Below are 17465 nucleotides of genomic sequence, written 5' to 3'. Positions count from 1 at the left end.
TTATTGATGTCGTGTGTACATATTTAAGGTTTGCTTGTTGTTTGAATTGTGATTTTTTTTTGCTAGCAATTAACTAATCAAGTCGAATTTTTATTTTATTTAGAGTAGGATAGAAGTATCGACCGTAGTTTTTATGTAATTTTCAAATTTAAGATGTATTGAGTTGACGAATTAAATAATTTTTTAAAACTTTGAGCATCAGTTACTTTGCAGAGTTTCTAATATGTAGTCCTACTGATCTCGCTTCCCCAACCTATTTTTGTTTGTGCGTGTAGTTATACATTTATTCTGATTTTATGCTGCTTTCATTGCCAAAATCGGCAGAAGTCCTGTTTTTTCTGCTAAAATTTTGGAAAAAAAATCCTATTTATTCGTCAACATCGCAGAAAAGTTTCAAAAAAGATGCCAAGAAATCTTAATTTTCGAAAAAATGCTGCCTCGAATAATCTTGATCCTCTTTTCTAAACTGAAACATTTAAAAAAATGTGTTACTCGAAGTCCTAGAATTCTAAATTTTCGATTTGAGGATTGGAGTTGTCAATTTAGAAAATTTGTTGAGTTGAAAAAATGAAAGCCTGCATCTATGGATTTTTATAGGCCTACCGACTTACCTTTCGATTTAGCTTATCATCAGTTGAAAACTTATGAAACGTCCTATTCTTTTCAATTTTTGAATTTTCCATTTCTTGCGAAGTGTGTAATTTTTTTCATATTTTCTTACGTCATTTTTATTTTTTTGTTTCTCTGAAAATGAAAAAACTGCCCCTTCTTTAATAATATTGATGAAGTACAAATATTTTGGAAATACATCCTGCCTGTAGGTGTTTTTTTCTTGCCTTTTCATGTCCAACATCTGCTTCGATCAATTCCTATATTATACTTCTTCATTATTATGTAAGATCACACTCACTCATGCATTGAAAAACAAAAAAAAAAAAAATCAATCATTAAAATTGAAAATCTTTTATTATCACGTTTTCGCGGCATTTACACTTGTAAACTCGACATAAAGCGATCTATATAAATAAATGACTAAAGTTATGTACAAACAAATACTAAAAATTTCATCGCAGCAACGACACTCGTTCGTATATAAGAAAGTTTTACAAAAAAAAAAAAAAATCAGCCCACACTCTTCGAACTAAACAACAACTGGAAATATTGCAAACATCACTTCGATATTTTCGATACAAAAAGAAAAAACAATGAATACAAACGAAAAGAAAAAAAAACACAAAAAAAAGAGGAGAAAAATCCGTAAGTAATACAGATATAATAAACTTACACAATAACATAAATAATTGGAAAAAAAGAAAAAAAAAACAAGGAACTGAACATGGCCGTAATGAATTAATCATTAATTAATATATAAAATAAAAATCGACGAATTTAAGTGTTAAGTTACTTATTTCAGGGCTACTGAATTTTTTGGTTTTAACGAATACGCAGCGCAAAAAATATCTATATTATTGAGTATATAGATAAACTTACACGAGTATTCAAAAAAGAAAAAAAAAATTAAAAATACATAAAAAAAACTCTAACTCGACCAATATTTTATTATTTACGACTCGTGTGTGGACCATTTGCTATATATATACGATACATATTTCACCGTTTTAAAACACATCCCCCTCTATATTTGATTGTTTAGGTACATTGAAAACTCCCTACAGAATAAATATGGAGAACCGCCTCGTTTACACGTACTGTACACAAAGTATGTTTCTTTTTTGGGGGTACCATAATACGAGTACAATACAGCTCGATTTTTTTTTTCGAATCTTATTTCGCGGCGATACAATAAAGTATACACTATACCTATCTAATTGAAACGTTGCTCTAAAACATCCCTTTGGAAAGGGTGCGCAACTCTACAGAGCTGGAGGGGATATTTAATTTTTTCTTTTTGAAATTTTCATTCATTGTTGGTCGTTTAACTCGAGAATAGGTAGGTAATAGTCGAAAATCGATAAAAATGGCCGCTCAGACTCGGTCTCGTACTTTTTTTTAATGTAATAACGTTCATCGAGCAGCCTGCACATTCGAGTCGATTGGCTACTGATTACTGATGATGATGAAGCGAAGAAAAAAATATACCAACAAACAATAATTAGACAACAAAAACAAAATTATACGATAATGGTAACTACTCACGAAAAAGTGTATCTTGAGTTTTCGAAACATCAAAGATACGAAATACTTGAGGGTGGGCAATTGAACCGGCGAATATCGAGATATGGGGTGAAATTCCAAATTTTGAAATTCCAAATTTTTATCGAATGATCAAAATTGATCATTTTTTTAAATTTATTTCGATCTAAGATATATTTTTTAGAACTTTGAAAATAAATTATTCTTAATTTTTTAATAAAAAATTAATTTTTGATGTTTGTGATAATTGATAATCATACCTCGTAGAATGTTCGCCAATTTTCTTGCACACCCTGTAGTTATAGAGTAAAGCGACAAATTTGGGACTACAGTTCGGATTTCGAGTCGTTGGAAAGTACGGTAATAGGTTTGAGAATAGGCTGCTGTAATCTTTGCTGATGAGACGGTTCGTTATCGTATGGTGAAAATATCGAAGCTTTGGTTCGATGAGCTGCCGGCGAAGTGGTCTCCAAACCGGGTAATCTCTGCTGCTGATACTGTTGCTGTTGCTGCTGCCTGATGGCATTGTATAAATACGGCGGGTACATGGCTGCTGCTGCGGCCTGACTTCTGGCATAACTATCTGGACTCGTGGCCAAGATGCGATCGATGGAGAAGCCATTTATGGTGGGAGTCGTGAGAGCCGGATCGGCGGGCAGATTTGGCGACAGGACGGCTGCGGCGTTACCATTCGGTAACATGGCGGCGGTAGCTGCGGCAACGGCGGCCATATGAGCTGCGGCTGTATGGTAGACCGAAGGAGCAGCCGTGTTGAACGGATGATGGTACAGGGTGTGATGAGGATCGTTCAAAGCAGGCAGCACGGGCCACGTATGATGAGGATGCGGGTTATTGGCAACAAGGGCTCTTTGATAAGCAGCTACTGCGGCTGCTGCTTGGGTCGATCGGTAGACTGCTAGGCGTCTGTTTCTGGATACTGCTGTGGATCGGCGACGTAATTTACCGGTGGATCCGCCGATGAAGACGTCTTCGCTGCTGGCATCCAACATCCAGTAATTACCTTTACCCGGGTCGTTGTAGTGGCGAGCTACCTTGACGAAGCATTTATTCAGCGATAAATTATGACGTATGGAGTTCTGCCAGCCTTGTTTGTTTTCACGATAGTACGGATAGTTCTTCATGATGTACTCGTAGATCCCGTTCAGAGTCAGACGTCTGTGAGGACTGTTCTTGATGGCCATCATGATCAGAGCGTTGTAACTGAAAGGTGGCTTTTCGTGTTTCTTTTTCTCGTCGGTAGCGTCGTCTTTTTTGCTGTCGTTGCTGCTGGCGTCTTTATCAGCGATGCTTTTCTCGTCTGTGCTTTTGGCTCCGTCGCTGGATGCGTCGACTTGTTGGCAGGATGTGTCTGAGGTCGGATTTGACGAAGTGATGGCCGCTGTTCTGGAACAGTCCAGAGGTGAAGAAGCGTTCGAGTCTCCGGTTACGTCTAAATCTTCGTCGTCGTCGCTGCATCGGTATTCTAGGCAGTTCTCGCTGTCGTCCGAGTAGTCTTCTTCCATTTCGTCGGATTCGTCTTCTACAGCGTGTTCGTCTTTGTCATCTTGAGTTGCGCAAAACAGAAAACAAAACCACAAATTCACCGTTAGTCTAAATTGGCGTGAAATTGGTATATATTTTACTTAAATTAAGATATTAGGTTGGGTAGATGGGTATGGGATATTATTGCACGGTGGTTCGAAGTTGTGGCACAAATCCTTTGAAGGTTCAGTCGGGGTATTTGGGTGCAATTGATTCGATCGAATTGGCATATTGTTGAATGTTGATAATTGATATTCGTTTCAACATTGCACTTGTAATTGAACTAAATTTGAAATATTAGAACTGCTATGGTCCCTTTTTTGAAAGGATTGCTCATTTTTTTTGAAAAAATATCACACATGTAGGTATTGAAATAAGATACCTAGAAGAAGTGAGACATAACTGAAAAAAAAGCCCGAACCTAAGAAAAATATTTTCAAAAATATCTTTTTGTTCTATCGTAGACTCGCATATACCTAAATATGCAAAATTTTGATAAAAATCAATTTCGCAATTGTTCCGAAATTCTCAAGCTCGCCTAATTTAATTCGAACAAAAGAAGACCTTTATTTTGGAAAAAAATCGACAATCCAGAAGACTAAAAACTATACAGAATTTTAAATACTTAGGTACCGTAAATCGAAAACAGAGAAATGCGTGTGTTTTCCAAAACCACCCACAACGATTTCGTACAATCCATTTTTATTGTTCAAAACTGTCCAAACAAGTCAGACGATTTACCCGTTAGAATAATTGATGTTCTGTCGAATACGTCTGGGAAAGGAAAAAAAATCACTATGTAAATATATAGAAGAAACGAAAAAAACATCCAAGCGTGTTTAAAGGGCTAAAAACACCTTATTCAAAACGATAATGGATAAATGAGATCAGTTACGAGGAGAAAGGGGGGGAGGGTTTAAGCTATTTGAAGGATACTCGAGAAGTAAAAACTTTTGCAAAGAAACGAAGAGTCGAACTGGCGAATTCGGGATCGTTCGACGATGATGATTCATCAATTTCGTCTGTGAAATGACTAATTCTTCATAATTGGAGACTGCAATCACCAGGAAAGGATCTAATGAAGCGTTTTGAGTGAAAAAGTGTGAAAGAAAGGCTAAATTTTAGGTGATTTTTTCTAATTTTTTTTTTTTTTTTTTTGCAGAAATGAGGGAAAAGAGATGCGAAGATTGTTCAAAATGAACTGAGGTTAGAGATTTGAATTTTATTTTGGTGAACAATTTTTTTAAAACGTTTTCTTGTTGTTTATTTTAAAATAGGTATGTTTTCGTTCAGAAAATCAATATTTAAAGCAAATTATCGATCCAAGCATCAGAATATTTATTGGGTAGGTACCTACTTCGAGTTAATGAGCAATATTGACATTTTTAAACCTAACTTTGAGGGATAAAATTCGAGAAAACAAGGAAGAAAAAACAACAAAAAAATGCAGATAAATTTTGAAGATTTCATCTCACAAACCAAATCTAGCCCCCCTCCCTTACGGGTGTAATAATCTTGTTATTATAAACACCCAAAAAAAAAAAAAAAAAAACGTGTTTTGTGCAGAAAATTAAATCTCGATGCGAATGAAATTTGATAAAACTGATTTTATGATGGAAAAAATACCTCTACTTAGATCTTGTCTTCAGAAACTGAGGCTGGTACAAATATCTTATCATGAAAAAGTTAATCCATCAAATTCACGATAAATCATTTTTTTTCTTCCAAAATAGGTTATGTTCGCGGAGACGAATCGCCAACTTAATCAAACCAATGAAAGTATTTCGTTTTCTCACTCATTTCTAATCGTTTTATGCAGTACAATGATACCTACTCAAAAATGAATTTCAGCAACTTGAATTAGGTACATTCCAGTGTGAAATTTCAAAATAATTTGTGCTGATTGTACCCTTGAAAAAAATTAAAATACCTAATGAAGATCTGAAGTAGTATCTCATTTTTTTCCTAACCTAATTCAAAGACTGACTCAATCGTTCTTGGTCAGAGATTAATGAGAAGAATGATTTTTGGAAGGGGATAGGCAAAAACTCCCAAAAGACTCGAAAAAATTCCCCGAAGTATCGATAAATTTTCAAAACTGCATTTTACAAAATTGCTCCTCGAATTTGTAATCGACCAGTAAGTAACGTTTGTGTACAATTTTTAGACAATTGAACGAGTAATTTCTGAAAATTCTCACAAATTGATTTTTCTTGATAGATAGGCTAATATTTAAATCGGGCCTAGCGAAGCGAGAGTAAAAGGATTAGAAAATTTCGTAATTCAAAAGGCAAAAAACCATTATTTTAGGTGGGTGAAGTTGATCTTTTTCGCTTAAATGAGAAATTTTAATTTAAAACGAAAACAGCCAATTGAAGAGCTCTATTCCAAAGTGGGTTAAGTCATTTTTTCCTCCAAAAAATGCGTTTAAAGTTTTTGATGCTGGTTCTGTTTCCAAAGGTCGGTGCACATTTCCTTTCTTTGGACTTAGAACAATTACTTGTAAAAAAATTTACTTTGAAAAATCGATCACTTAACCCACTTTTGAAGTAAAAATCTTCGTAAAACGTGCCTTGTTTTGAAATGACTTAACCCATTTTGGAATAGAGCTCTTCAATTGGTCTGAGCAAAGCTGTAGAGCAAAATCTCTCAAAAATTGAGGGGATGCATGGAAAAGGGGCCTTAGTCAATTTTTAAAATTTTTATTTCTATCTTTACAGTTCTGAATGTATTTAAAATTTTTTTTCTGAATTCCACCATATTCAGTGATATTGAAGTGTTCTTCCATGAAAAAGGAAAAACGAATTGGAAAATGTTTGCTTATAGAGGAAATTTTTAAGTTTATTTGAACGTGTGAAAATCAGTGAAAAAAATGACAATTGCCCCTTTTCCATGAAATGAAGCCCCTCAATTCATGATTCAAGAAGTATAAACGACTCAAGTGAGTCAATTTTCCCATCCTTGCCATATTAAAAATCTCAGCACACCTACCTAAATTGTACCATTTTTTTTGTAAATTATTTCAGAAAAAATTGAACAATTCAGTAAGAGTAAAAGCTGTGGAAAATTTATGATCCAAGAAACAAAAAAAAAAAAATTATTTTTGATGTGTAGGTAAATAATTGCTAAAAAGTCGGTAAATGAATAATTTTTTGAAATTTCAAGTCGATTTGCCGCTCGTAGTTTTATTTTTGATAAATTATTTAAAAATTGATGTCTCATATTTAAAAAAATTATGACTTTAAAAAATTGGAATTTCATTTGTCCGAATTTTTCAAAATTTTAATCGTTGTAATTTTCTGAAATTATTCAACTTTACAGAATCCTGAGGGGCGAGCTGCCTCCTAGACTCTCCTTCCCTTTAGCTTCGTCTCTATACTCCTTCACGCTTAATGTAGATTCAATCAATTTCTCCCCTAAATTCTACGATCGCTGTTATTATAGGATAAATTTCAAGCTCAGTTGCTGGAATAAGACGCATGAATCTAAGAAAGATGGAAAGCAAGTTGTCCCTCCGAATTACATTATTCATTCCAAACAATAAATTTAGGTGCTTTGTTGACGATGATATCTTGAGGCGCCCATGTGCTGAGGTATTTTTCATTTTCAAGCTCCCAAAAATTGTCTTTTATTTGTATATTTTTCATTGTTGATAATTATTATAAAGAAATTTTTCGAGGAACAGTTTTTGGAATCGAATCTATGTAGGTATTGTTTGAAGAATGAATAAAATTCACATCGCGCCCTTGAACCGACTTTGTTTTCATTTCGCTATTTCTATGTATTCACAATCACATTCCACCCAAACAGAACAATTATCCTTAATATAGAAAGGAAGGACACCGAATAATAATGAACAATTTGTATGACAGAAAATAACAACAATACCGGTAAACAGATTTTTCGCCAAAAGTAAACATCAAAGGAAAGTAGGTGAATAACTGAGACGTGTTTTCATTCAACACTTTTCGTCTGTAGGCTAGTCAAAAGAAACAGCTTTTGAGTTTGACCACATTCTCAGAAATGTCGATTGTCTACCACGTAGGGGCAGGCCTAATGAACTTTTGTATAAGTCGACGACGCCGACTACTTTGCCAGCCAGTCTTCTCGTTTTTGTTTCATTTTTACTCAACAATAAGTATAGAGGTATTGGAATTTCTTCCAAACTGTAGATTTTTTCACTTTTATTTTGAACTGAATAAATAATAACGCAAATCATTCAGCGACTAGTCCATTAGTTGTCTTATGTCTGGAGTTTGTTTTTTGTTTTGCTTAAACATCGTCTGTCGGATTCTCAAATACCCGAAATGTTTGGTGCGAAAAAATTTTCACGAAGTTCTGAGCCCAGGAGGTCTAAATTCTCGGAACTTTAATTTTCAGTGAGGTCATTGTTGTCTTTTGTGTAGGCATGTGTATCAATTTCGAGTCTATTTTAACACAATGCATACACGTGTACTCACGAATGTAGAAATCCTGCTTGAAAATGATTAAAAAAATTTCTAACGCTAAGTAGATAACAACGACGTGAAATAATCAAATTGTAGGCTATGCAGATATATATGATCAAAATGTTGGGATCAGATCAATTATGCATTTTGCTTTTTTCAAACAATAAAAGAAGCATGCCATTTAGGAATTTATTTTCAGAAATTTTATTCAAGCTGATTTTACCTAATTAATGATTATTTTTCAGAATTTATGAAGAGTTTATCTGCGATTTATTTGGAGAATTGAATCTATTATTTTTTTGATTTTTTAGAAAAAAGAATTCGGTAGAATTTAAATTTATCTATCAACCAATTTTTGTAGTTACTTCACTTGGAAATTTGCTTGAATTTTCATTTTGAAACTTAACTAGACCGACGTCGGAGGCTTGGAGTAGATAAAAAGGGAGGGGGAGGGGGTTGAAATGGAAAATCTCGACCAAAAACCTGTGAATTTTGATTGTTTAGAAAGATAGGTAACCAGAATTGAAATTTATCTATCAACCAATTTTTCTAGTTCCATCACCTAAACTTTTGCTTGAATTGTCACTTAGACATATTAACTATAGACAACGAATACTTGGAATAGGTGAAGAGGGGGGGGGGTGGAAAATTTTGACCAAAAACTTGATCGAATAGAAACAGCTGTATCAATTTTTCATACTTTTACTGAATTTTGAATTTTTAGAAAGACAGGTAAGCAGAATTGAAATTTATCTATGTTATCTAGGTACTCTCTAAATTTGAAACAGTCAATTTCACTGCTTAGCAGTCACGACATTTTGCCTTTTTAAAGCAGTAGTTTTTTTTACTGCAAAGCAGTGAAAAATTACTGAATTGGTCAGTAAAAAATCATTTTGACTGACCAATTCAGTAATTTTTCACTGTTTTGCAGTAAAAAAAACTACTGCTTTAAAAAGGCAAAATGTCGTGACTGCTAAGCAGTGAAATTTGACTGCTTTAAATTTAGAGAGTATCAATGTTTCCAGTTCCGTCACCAAAAAATTTGATTAAATTTTCACTTATAAACTTGACTAGACGTCGAATACTTGGAATAGATAAAGAGGAGGGGGGGGGGGGTGAAAATGGAAAATTTTGACCTAAAATTAGATTGAATAGAAACAGCAGTACCTATCAATTTTTCAAACTTTTACTGAATTTTGATTTTTGAGAAAGATAGATAGGTAAGCAGAATCGAAATTTATCTATCAACTAATTTTTTAAGATATCCCATCGTCCATCACCAGTCACCTGAAGGCCAAAAAAACCTGCTTGGATTTTCACATAGGTAGAAACTTTACTTGGATTTTGAAGATTGGGGCTGGATAAAGAGGAGGAGGAGGTCGAAATCGGATATCCTGGCCAAGAGTTTGATTAAGATGATTATTACCTACCTACCTAAAAAATATCTCTTGTCAATTTGTTCAAATTTTCACTCAACCTAAATTGGAGAAATTTCAACAATCGTTCTATTTCTTCGAGTTTCAAATTTTTGAGATTTTCTGAGAAGATGTATCTACTTAATTCTATAGAACCAATAAAATCTATTGCTTCTATTAGACGTTTTTTTGAAATTTTTCCAACCTTCCAATTCTTTTGAAAATTGTGTGAAAATTTTTCTGCAATTTTCTGTTTTTGTGTTGAAGATTTTTAATCAGTTTATCCAAAACATTCCGGCTGAAAAATTGAAAATTTGTGCAATTTTCTCAAAATTTGACGATCTTTTTCTCCCTTTTCTCTTTCGTCTATGTTCAAACGTTCGACTTCTTTACTCCCTTCATTTCATCCTCCAAAACTCCAGTTCCTCTTTCTTGCTGATTCTCTCATCCAAGGGTGCCAACATCTCTTTTCTGATCACAATCTTATATATTTCCAAAGGATTTGCGTTCACATTGAAACGTATCTATATACCTATAGGCTACACTACAATATCTAGAGATTATCTGTGTATAAAAATTAACTCACCAATTTCTTTAGCTTGTTCGGGTAACGTATACGTGGAAATCATCGCATACTCCGGGGTCTTGGAGGCGATCTCCGAATTACTCTGGGTTGGCGGAGGCGAAGAAGAACTCTGTTCGGAGATCTTCGATGAAATCGAATTACTCGAATGTGTGGAAGTTAACAGCGAACTGATATAAAAACTTGAAGATTTTCTGCTCGGTGTCAACGCCATGCTGGGTTCCTTATGAGCGATATTCGTTGCGTTCACCATTGTCATTAAACTGAACTTTCAGCGCCGCGAAATTCGCACCAAAATTACGATAAAAATCTCAAATTAATCTCGATCATCAAGAAGAAAACAACGCTCACTTTCGCGAATTATTCAATAATTCTTATCAATCAAGAAAACAACGATTATATAGTGTCAATTATGCGTAAATAAATAGCTACAATAGAAACATACTAAATAGTACGCGAAATATTGTGTACACTCGGTTCGCAGCACGACGAAAACAAAAATTAGAAAGAAACCGGTGAAGTATAGATTTCAACTCGTACTAGAGAATGTTTACAACAAGCACGCCAATTCGTGGACTAATTTTGGCCTCAACATCGTGAATCTTGTTTGTATACAAGAAATACAATCTTGCTGAGCCGACCAACCTCCTTGTGTACTTTCTGCATCTCTCCCACCAATGGCGAGATTGCTCGCGGTGCCCGCGAGCGACATCCAATCGTATGGTCGACCCGCCCAAGTCTTTTGTTATTTGCCGATGGGTCGTTTATGTGTTTTGTACATAACCGCCTTTTCTCTGCGTGTTTTTCTCAAATAAACACTCCTAAATAATGCAAACACATTGCCTTTTAGCTGTATCGTTGTCGATTCTACTCTTTATATACCCGTACTCAGCACTCATATCGCTTACGAAATCAACAAAATATAAGTATACAGAACAGTGATACACACGTAGCCTAGCACGTACCTAGCCGAGTATCGAAAACTGCTGACTGTTTTGACTCGACATCGTCATAGTAAAACAAGCATAAGCACCGGCGAAAAGGCACACGAGCGTGCGAGATGACAGTATTGAGTTAACGATATACATCGGGGTACCTAAAATGTGTGTTTTTTTTCGTTTTTTATCGAATCAATCTGGATGTTCGCAGAAAGTCTCGAGATTTTTGATTTTAGTTTCATGTTGGTGTTTTGGGAACCCCTGATTGTCAGAAAAAGAGAGCTGATATCGTATTTTTATCATTACTCTCCAAATTGTTATAAACACATAGTTTGAAATCATTATGTAGCTCAAAAGAAAAACGATGAAGGAACAGCTCCGGAGTCCAGACTCAATTCGAGCCACTGAGCGTCCATGGAACGAAGCCAGGAGGTCGAGTTCACTTTTGAGTGATGATAAACAAATGTGCGAAGGGGAGGGGGGTCGAGAGAGGGAGATCGGAGTTTGCCAACTTGCAATCACATAAAATCATTCAGACCAATGTAGGCCTATAGCAATGAACAGAACACAAGTTATTTCCGAAAACAACCTGAGATTTTCGTCATTGACCCCCCCTTCCCCCCACCATCACGCTTCATTACCCAAGATTTTGTGAGTGAAATATTGATACGTAGTGAGTGATCCAACCACCCCTCACCCCTTTCAATCAAACATTTGAAAGCCTGATCGAAATTCTCAGCGGGGAGTGAATAAAACTGGATCGTTAACTTACAGAATTTTTTTTTAGGGAAAGTTTATTTTTATTACTTTATTGTATCAGAATTCAAAACAGAAATGCCCTTCACGAAAAATTTGAGAATATCAACTGAGGGGAAGGATTACTCTGACAATTTTCCGTATGCAAAGTTTCTTTGCCTTTGAGGGTCGTGAAATTATGAACAGATCAATTTAAAAAATATGTACCTCCCTTACCATTGAAAAAATCCAAGTTTTAATGTGGCCAATCAGACATGAATAGACAAGCCAACCCAAAAATTTCAAACCTTCAACTCAGTTATTATAGAGATCATGAGATCCACTCCTGACTCCACAGCTTCCCGATGATTTTTTTTCAATTTTTCAAATATTATTTAGGATTCAGAACTACGTATATATGTTATGTACCAAGTCCGAAATTGTACAATTCGGGTTGGTACAGCCAATTTTGTACCATCTCCGAAGTGTCCGGACCCTCCGGGCATGGTACAAACCAAGTCCGATGTAAAAGTTATATTCACGCTTGGTCCGGACACTTCGGAAATGGTACAAAATTGGCTGTACCAACCCCGAATTGTACAATTTCGGACTTGGTACACAACATATATACCTAAGTACTTATCAACCTTCAAAAGCCGAAAAAATTATAAAAATTGCATTCAGTGGTTCCAATTATTCATAAACGTAGTTTTTTTGAAAACTATATAGGTACATATTTTCGAAAAAAGTGAAAATTACCTACCCTGTTCAAAAAAGTGTAGGGACCTACTGCAAATTGTTCTAGTTTCAGTATTTTCATCAACCAATTATTCGTTGCCAGCGGTTTTGACTAATTGACTTTGGACTCGAAAGATCCCGAGTACGATTGGGATTGGTTCAGGATTCCTTGAAAATATTTGGGATCTTTCGGGGTCAGGGATCAGGAACCGGTTTGAACCAGGGTTAAGCTGAAATGGAAATTCAAGAAATTTACTTGAAAATCGAATCCAGTAATTTTACATGGCTTACCAAAATATTTAAAAAATACGTTCTTTGTCCTTCTTTAAAAATAATTAATATCGAATGAAAAAATATTCAAAGGTCAAAGCCAGTACTCAAAAAGTCAAAAATTGACAAAATTTCAACGTTGAACTTGATGAAAAGCTGAAACCAATAATACGAAATGTTCACTTTTGCATTTTTTATCTACCGAAACCACCAAGAAATTCATTTAATTCGTCTTGGAAATTTTTTTATTGAAAATTATACTAATTTTCTACGTACATACATTCAATTTGTCGTTTGTTTTTTTTTTTAAACTGATAAGCTAAGAGATTAGCTTTTGCATTCAAAAAATTGATAAAACACTTCAATTATTATATGAAAAACCGTTCGATTCGAGTATACAGTAAAGGGAGTAAGTAACCAATAATAAGCCTACATTCGTTTTACCAAAAACCTGATATGAATCAGTGACGAGCCCTAAAAAAAGTCATCTGAAACATTTGGCAATGAAGTTACACCCTCGGCCTCGTTTTATATTTGCGTAAAAATATTCTATCTTCCTTTTTTCTATAAGTAGGTACCATACCTAAGTTTTCACGAGGAAAATTTTGCATTTTTAAAAAGTAATAGATACCTAACCAATGTAGAAAAAATACTTATACTTATACCTACGATGAAATCGCATGTTTTGGTGCTATAAAGTCGTGTCTAAGGGCCTCCTTAGCCTGCTTTATTGCCAAAACTGCAAAAAAAAAAGAATTAATTTTTTCCTAATTTCTTAATCAAACTTTGAAATTTTTCATTTATTGCTCCGCTTTTTTCAGAACTTGGATTTTTCATTTCATGTTGAGCACGCTGCTCTCCCCCCTTCCCCGCGGTCACCATTAAAGCATTGCGAAAAGTTACAATATCGGCAAACGGTTTTTTTTTCATGACACTTGTCCCAAAATTTCAATGGAAGTGAGGGGGAACTCCAAATTTTATATTCAGATAGAATTATGAAAAAAAATAAAAGTAAAAATAAAAATTCTGAAAGTAGGCAGAAAATGAATGAAAAATTTCAAAGTTTAATTCAAAAATTGAAAAAATCAAGACTTCTTGCAAGTTTGGTATGCTTGGAATCGCGGAATATAAGAATTTTGATTGTTTTCTCTCTTTTTCTAATTTTTTTTTCAAAAATATAAAAAATTTTGTCCCGACTTCCTTTCTCTTTTAATTAAATTATTTGGAAAAATTTTCTGCTAAAAAATCAAGGAGGATTGATTTGTTTGGAAAAAAAATTCCAGTTCTCTTGGAAAATTTGAAAAAAATTACCTGAAAAGTATACTTTAGTGGAATAAATTTGGACTCGAAAACATTTTAAAAAATAATTTTTTCTTGAGAAACAAGTTTGCATTTTTCCCCTTTCCCTCATCATGTGACATTTGAGAAAATGCCTCTCGTTCCGATGTTGTATTATGTGTGGCTAATAGTTGACCTTGAAAACTGCGGAAAGTGAGGGAAAATTATTTGAAAACGAGATGATGGAGTGCTTTTTTTTGGCTCACTCGAGTAAATAATAACCTTGGTATTGAAAGCAGCACCACCCATTTAAAAGTTTTATGGTGAATCTTGAATAGATTTTTCAAGAATCTGCCGAATTGAAAAAAAAAAACACAATTTTTAAGTTACCCTTTTTTTTTGCTGATGTGTATCCCCTTATGTGTAGCAAATTGTTTTCAAAATTGGATAAATCTTGACTTTTTGACTTGGAATTTGATTTTATGACTTCGTTTTCAAATACGTGCGGGTATAGAAGTTCTTTCCTCTCTTTCCAAATTTTCTATTCATGAAAAATTTGCAAAAATAATGACTGCCAAAATTCTGGGTGTGAATATAGGTATTTTTTTCCAAAACCCCGTGTTTCAAGAGTTGAACAGCTTGAGATTTTCAACTCTTCGTGATAAATTTGAGCCTTCCAAATTTTTTTTAGGAGAAATTCAATTCTGAAAATTTCTTTTGTGTTTGAAATTTTTAATTTTTTGTACGCTTCAAAAATTCATATCTATTGGTTCAAAGATTTTTTTGGGTAAGTACTCAGATTTTTTTAAAATTGAAATTGCATATTTCGAAGCTTAACGTCTAAAAGAGGCATTCATGCATCAAGCTGATTAAAATGCCAATATCGATTTTTTTTTTCGAGAAAAAAAATCAAGAATCCTGATTCCAATCCGAACCATCGAACTTAGTTTTTTTTCAACTCGGAAAATTTGCTGGACGACGAACAATTTACGCGCTATTTTTATTACTGGCCATTGGTTGAACTTTTATTGATGTTTTGAGCTGCATCGTATAAAGATATCCTATGGTCTTGCTTATGTGAATAAATCCGGTATTTTATACACATTTCAGGTAATCCGATCACGTTCTCGAATTTTTATTAATTTATAACGCATAATTCAACGACAACATCGGTCATAGAATGTGTATCTGTATACAAGAAGAAGACACGACTATTAAAAGCGTTCAATCGCCAAGGCCCCCATTGGCTATTATTTTGATATCGTAAAAATTTCGTGTGCTGGTTTTAATTCATCTGTGAAGAAAAAAGCATCTAGGTACCTATAAGCTTCATCGAAGTATTTTATTTATATCTTTATTCGTTTACTACTCGGTCGTCCGTTTACTAACTGTAACTAGTATTGCTACAAGGATTAAATTCGTTGTAAATCATCGCTATACGTCGCGTATTTACACGTACTTTACGTATTCGATTCGTATATCGTCTATCCTTAGTACTCAGGTAATGGTACATGTAAGAGGAAGATGAGCTCGATCATAAAGTATAGGGAAATAAGTATCTCTTTATTCTGGATACTAATGGCTATGGGCTTGGGCATTGAAATTGTACATGTTATCGCGTTCGAAAGGATTTGGAAAAAAAGAATCTCTAAATTCCAACTTCCAAGCATGTCTGATTCCAGCTCCAGTAATTTCTTACTCAAAAATATGTGCTCGAGTTGATTCTATTGATGTATATCGGATCATTTGTGTACGCAATAAGCAAAGGAATAGAAAATTTTATGGCAAGACTATGACAACATTGACAACTACCATAAGTAACTATGCATTTTTTTAAAAGAGAAAAAAAGTAATTATTTCCAACATGAGACTATATATAATACGTAACATAGATGTTATATGTATTTTTTTCGGTATTGTACTAAATCAAGAACAGATACGTTGTGTTGATCTGAAAAGAACAAGATAAAAGAGAGGCCTGCGTGTCGGCTACTCTTACCTACTCGTATTTAAAAGCAGCGGTAGCTTAGCTACCTGGTTGTAAAATCATCCAAGTTATGGCTTCATTTTGACGAAACGAAAGAAACCTGCATTTAATCGGTTAGAAGAAGTCAAAAGCAAATGAATGAAGATATATATGCGAGTACCTACGTAAAATATAATGAATCGTGTTATACTCACACATGGACACATAAATGAAAATGTAGCTGCCGAGCATTCGACAGCGTTGGCCGTTTATTCTTTCGAATACTTTTACCGAAATTTTGAAACGCGTAACGAATCTTTTTTAAATGAAACGCGACAAAGATATAAGAAAATCAAACAAATACGCAGCAGGCCCGAATCTCACGTTTTTGAACTGCGGCCATGTCAGAATATCGGATTAATATATAAGGGAATAAAAAATTTTATGCTGGTGGATTTATTTGGGAAGAGGATTCCAGAATGACTATAAAATTGATGGCGAAATTTATGACTGAAAGTTTATTCATGAGAAATTAAAGGTGACGGGGATGATGCTGTGTACGTACCAATTTGAAAATTTGATGTTTTTCAGTTTTTCTAGAATTTTTAAAAATTGGTTTAAAAATTCAATTTTGAGATCACACTCCTGGAATTTAGACGGTCAAGAGGGTATCCAGTATGGCCCCGACCAAAGTTATAGGTCTTGAAGTTCATTTTTGAACCTGCCAGTGCGATTTGAAATTTCTGCAGAAAATTAAAAAATCGCTGGAGGATCCAGAATGGTCCAATACTAGTTGTTGTTGATGTGTGGGAGTTGAACTTGCTTGGAAGGAGCTAAATACTCGGCCGATATATATACGCACTGAAGCAGATATCAACACGGCGAAATCAGCGCACGTAATAGATGCCAGCAGCAGCAGTGGCGTCAACTCTAGTTGACTTGTACGTAAATATTAGTGAGATTGCATTATCATTTTATATGTTCGATTTAATCATTAAGCTATCTGATACGTTACTTTTAGGTTACATAGTAATAATTTGTTTGAAGTATTTTCTTTTCCCAACAACACGGCTCATGGGTCTCTGCGCTCATGTTCTTGCCCTCCCACGCCTCCTACTTGTCTGCGTTGTTCGCTGCCCTGATTGTACTTTTTTCCTTTGCTGCCAGTGCCGATCCACTTCCCCTACTCCCCCGCATTTCTTTGCATAAATAATCTGTGTGAATGGAGATAAATGTGAATGAGAGTGGGATTTTCTGTTTCTATCAAAATGTAAGGGGGATTCGCACTAGGCTTGTTGATTTTCGGCTATCCATTCTACAGCACATGTACGATGTGGTAGTTGTAACTGAGACCTGGCTACATGATGGCATTTATACATCGGAAATATTTGATAGTAA

General features: G+C 34.6%; 1 protein-coding gene across 1 annotated transcript; it reads right to left on the bottom strand.

Annotated features, from left to right (window-relative positions):
* Positions 1 to 947: 947 nt before the first annotated feature.
* Positions 948 to 10784, bottom strand: LOC135838445 (fork head domain transcription factor slp2-like). The gene is made up of 2 exons (XM_065354077.1): positions 10146 to 10784; positions 948 to 3718 (listed from the first exon to the last, which is right to left on the bottom strand). Exons 1-2 carry the CDS (start codon positions 10399 to 10401, stop codon positions 2481 to 2483), a joined length of 1494 nt encoding a protein of 497 aa, XP_065210149.1. The 5' UTR covers positions 10402 to 10784; the 3' UTR covers positions 948 to 2480.
* Between the last annotated feature and the right edge of the window lie 6681 nt (positions 10785 to 17465).

This window comes from Planococcus citri, chromosome 3 (genome assembly GCF_950023065.1).
Source record: "Planococcus citri chromosome 3, ihPlaCitr1.1, whole genome shotgun sequence".
NCBI classification, from domain to species: Eukaryota; Metazoa; Arthropoda; class Insecta; order Hemiptera; family Pseudococcidae; genus Planococcus; species Planococcus citri.
The sequence above is the reverse complement of the archived record's forward strand: the minus strand, read 5'-3'. Positions and strand labels throughout refer to the sequence as shown.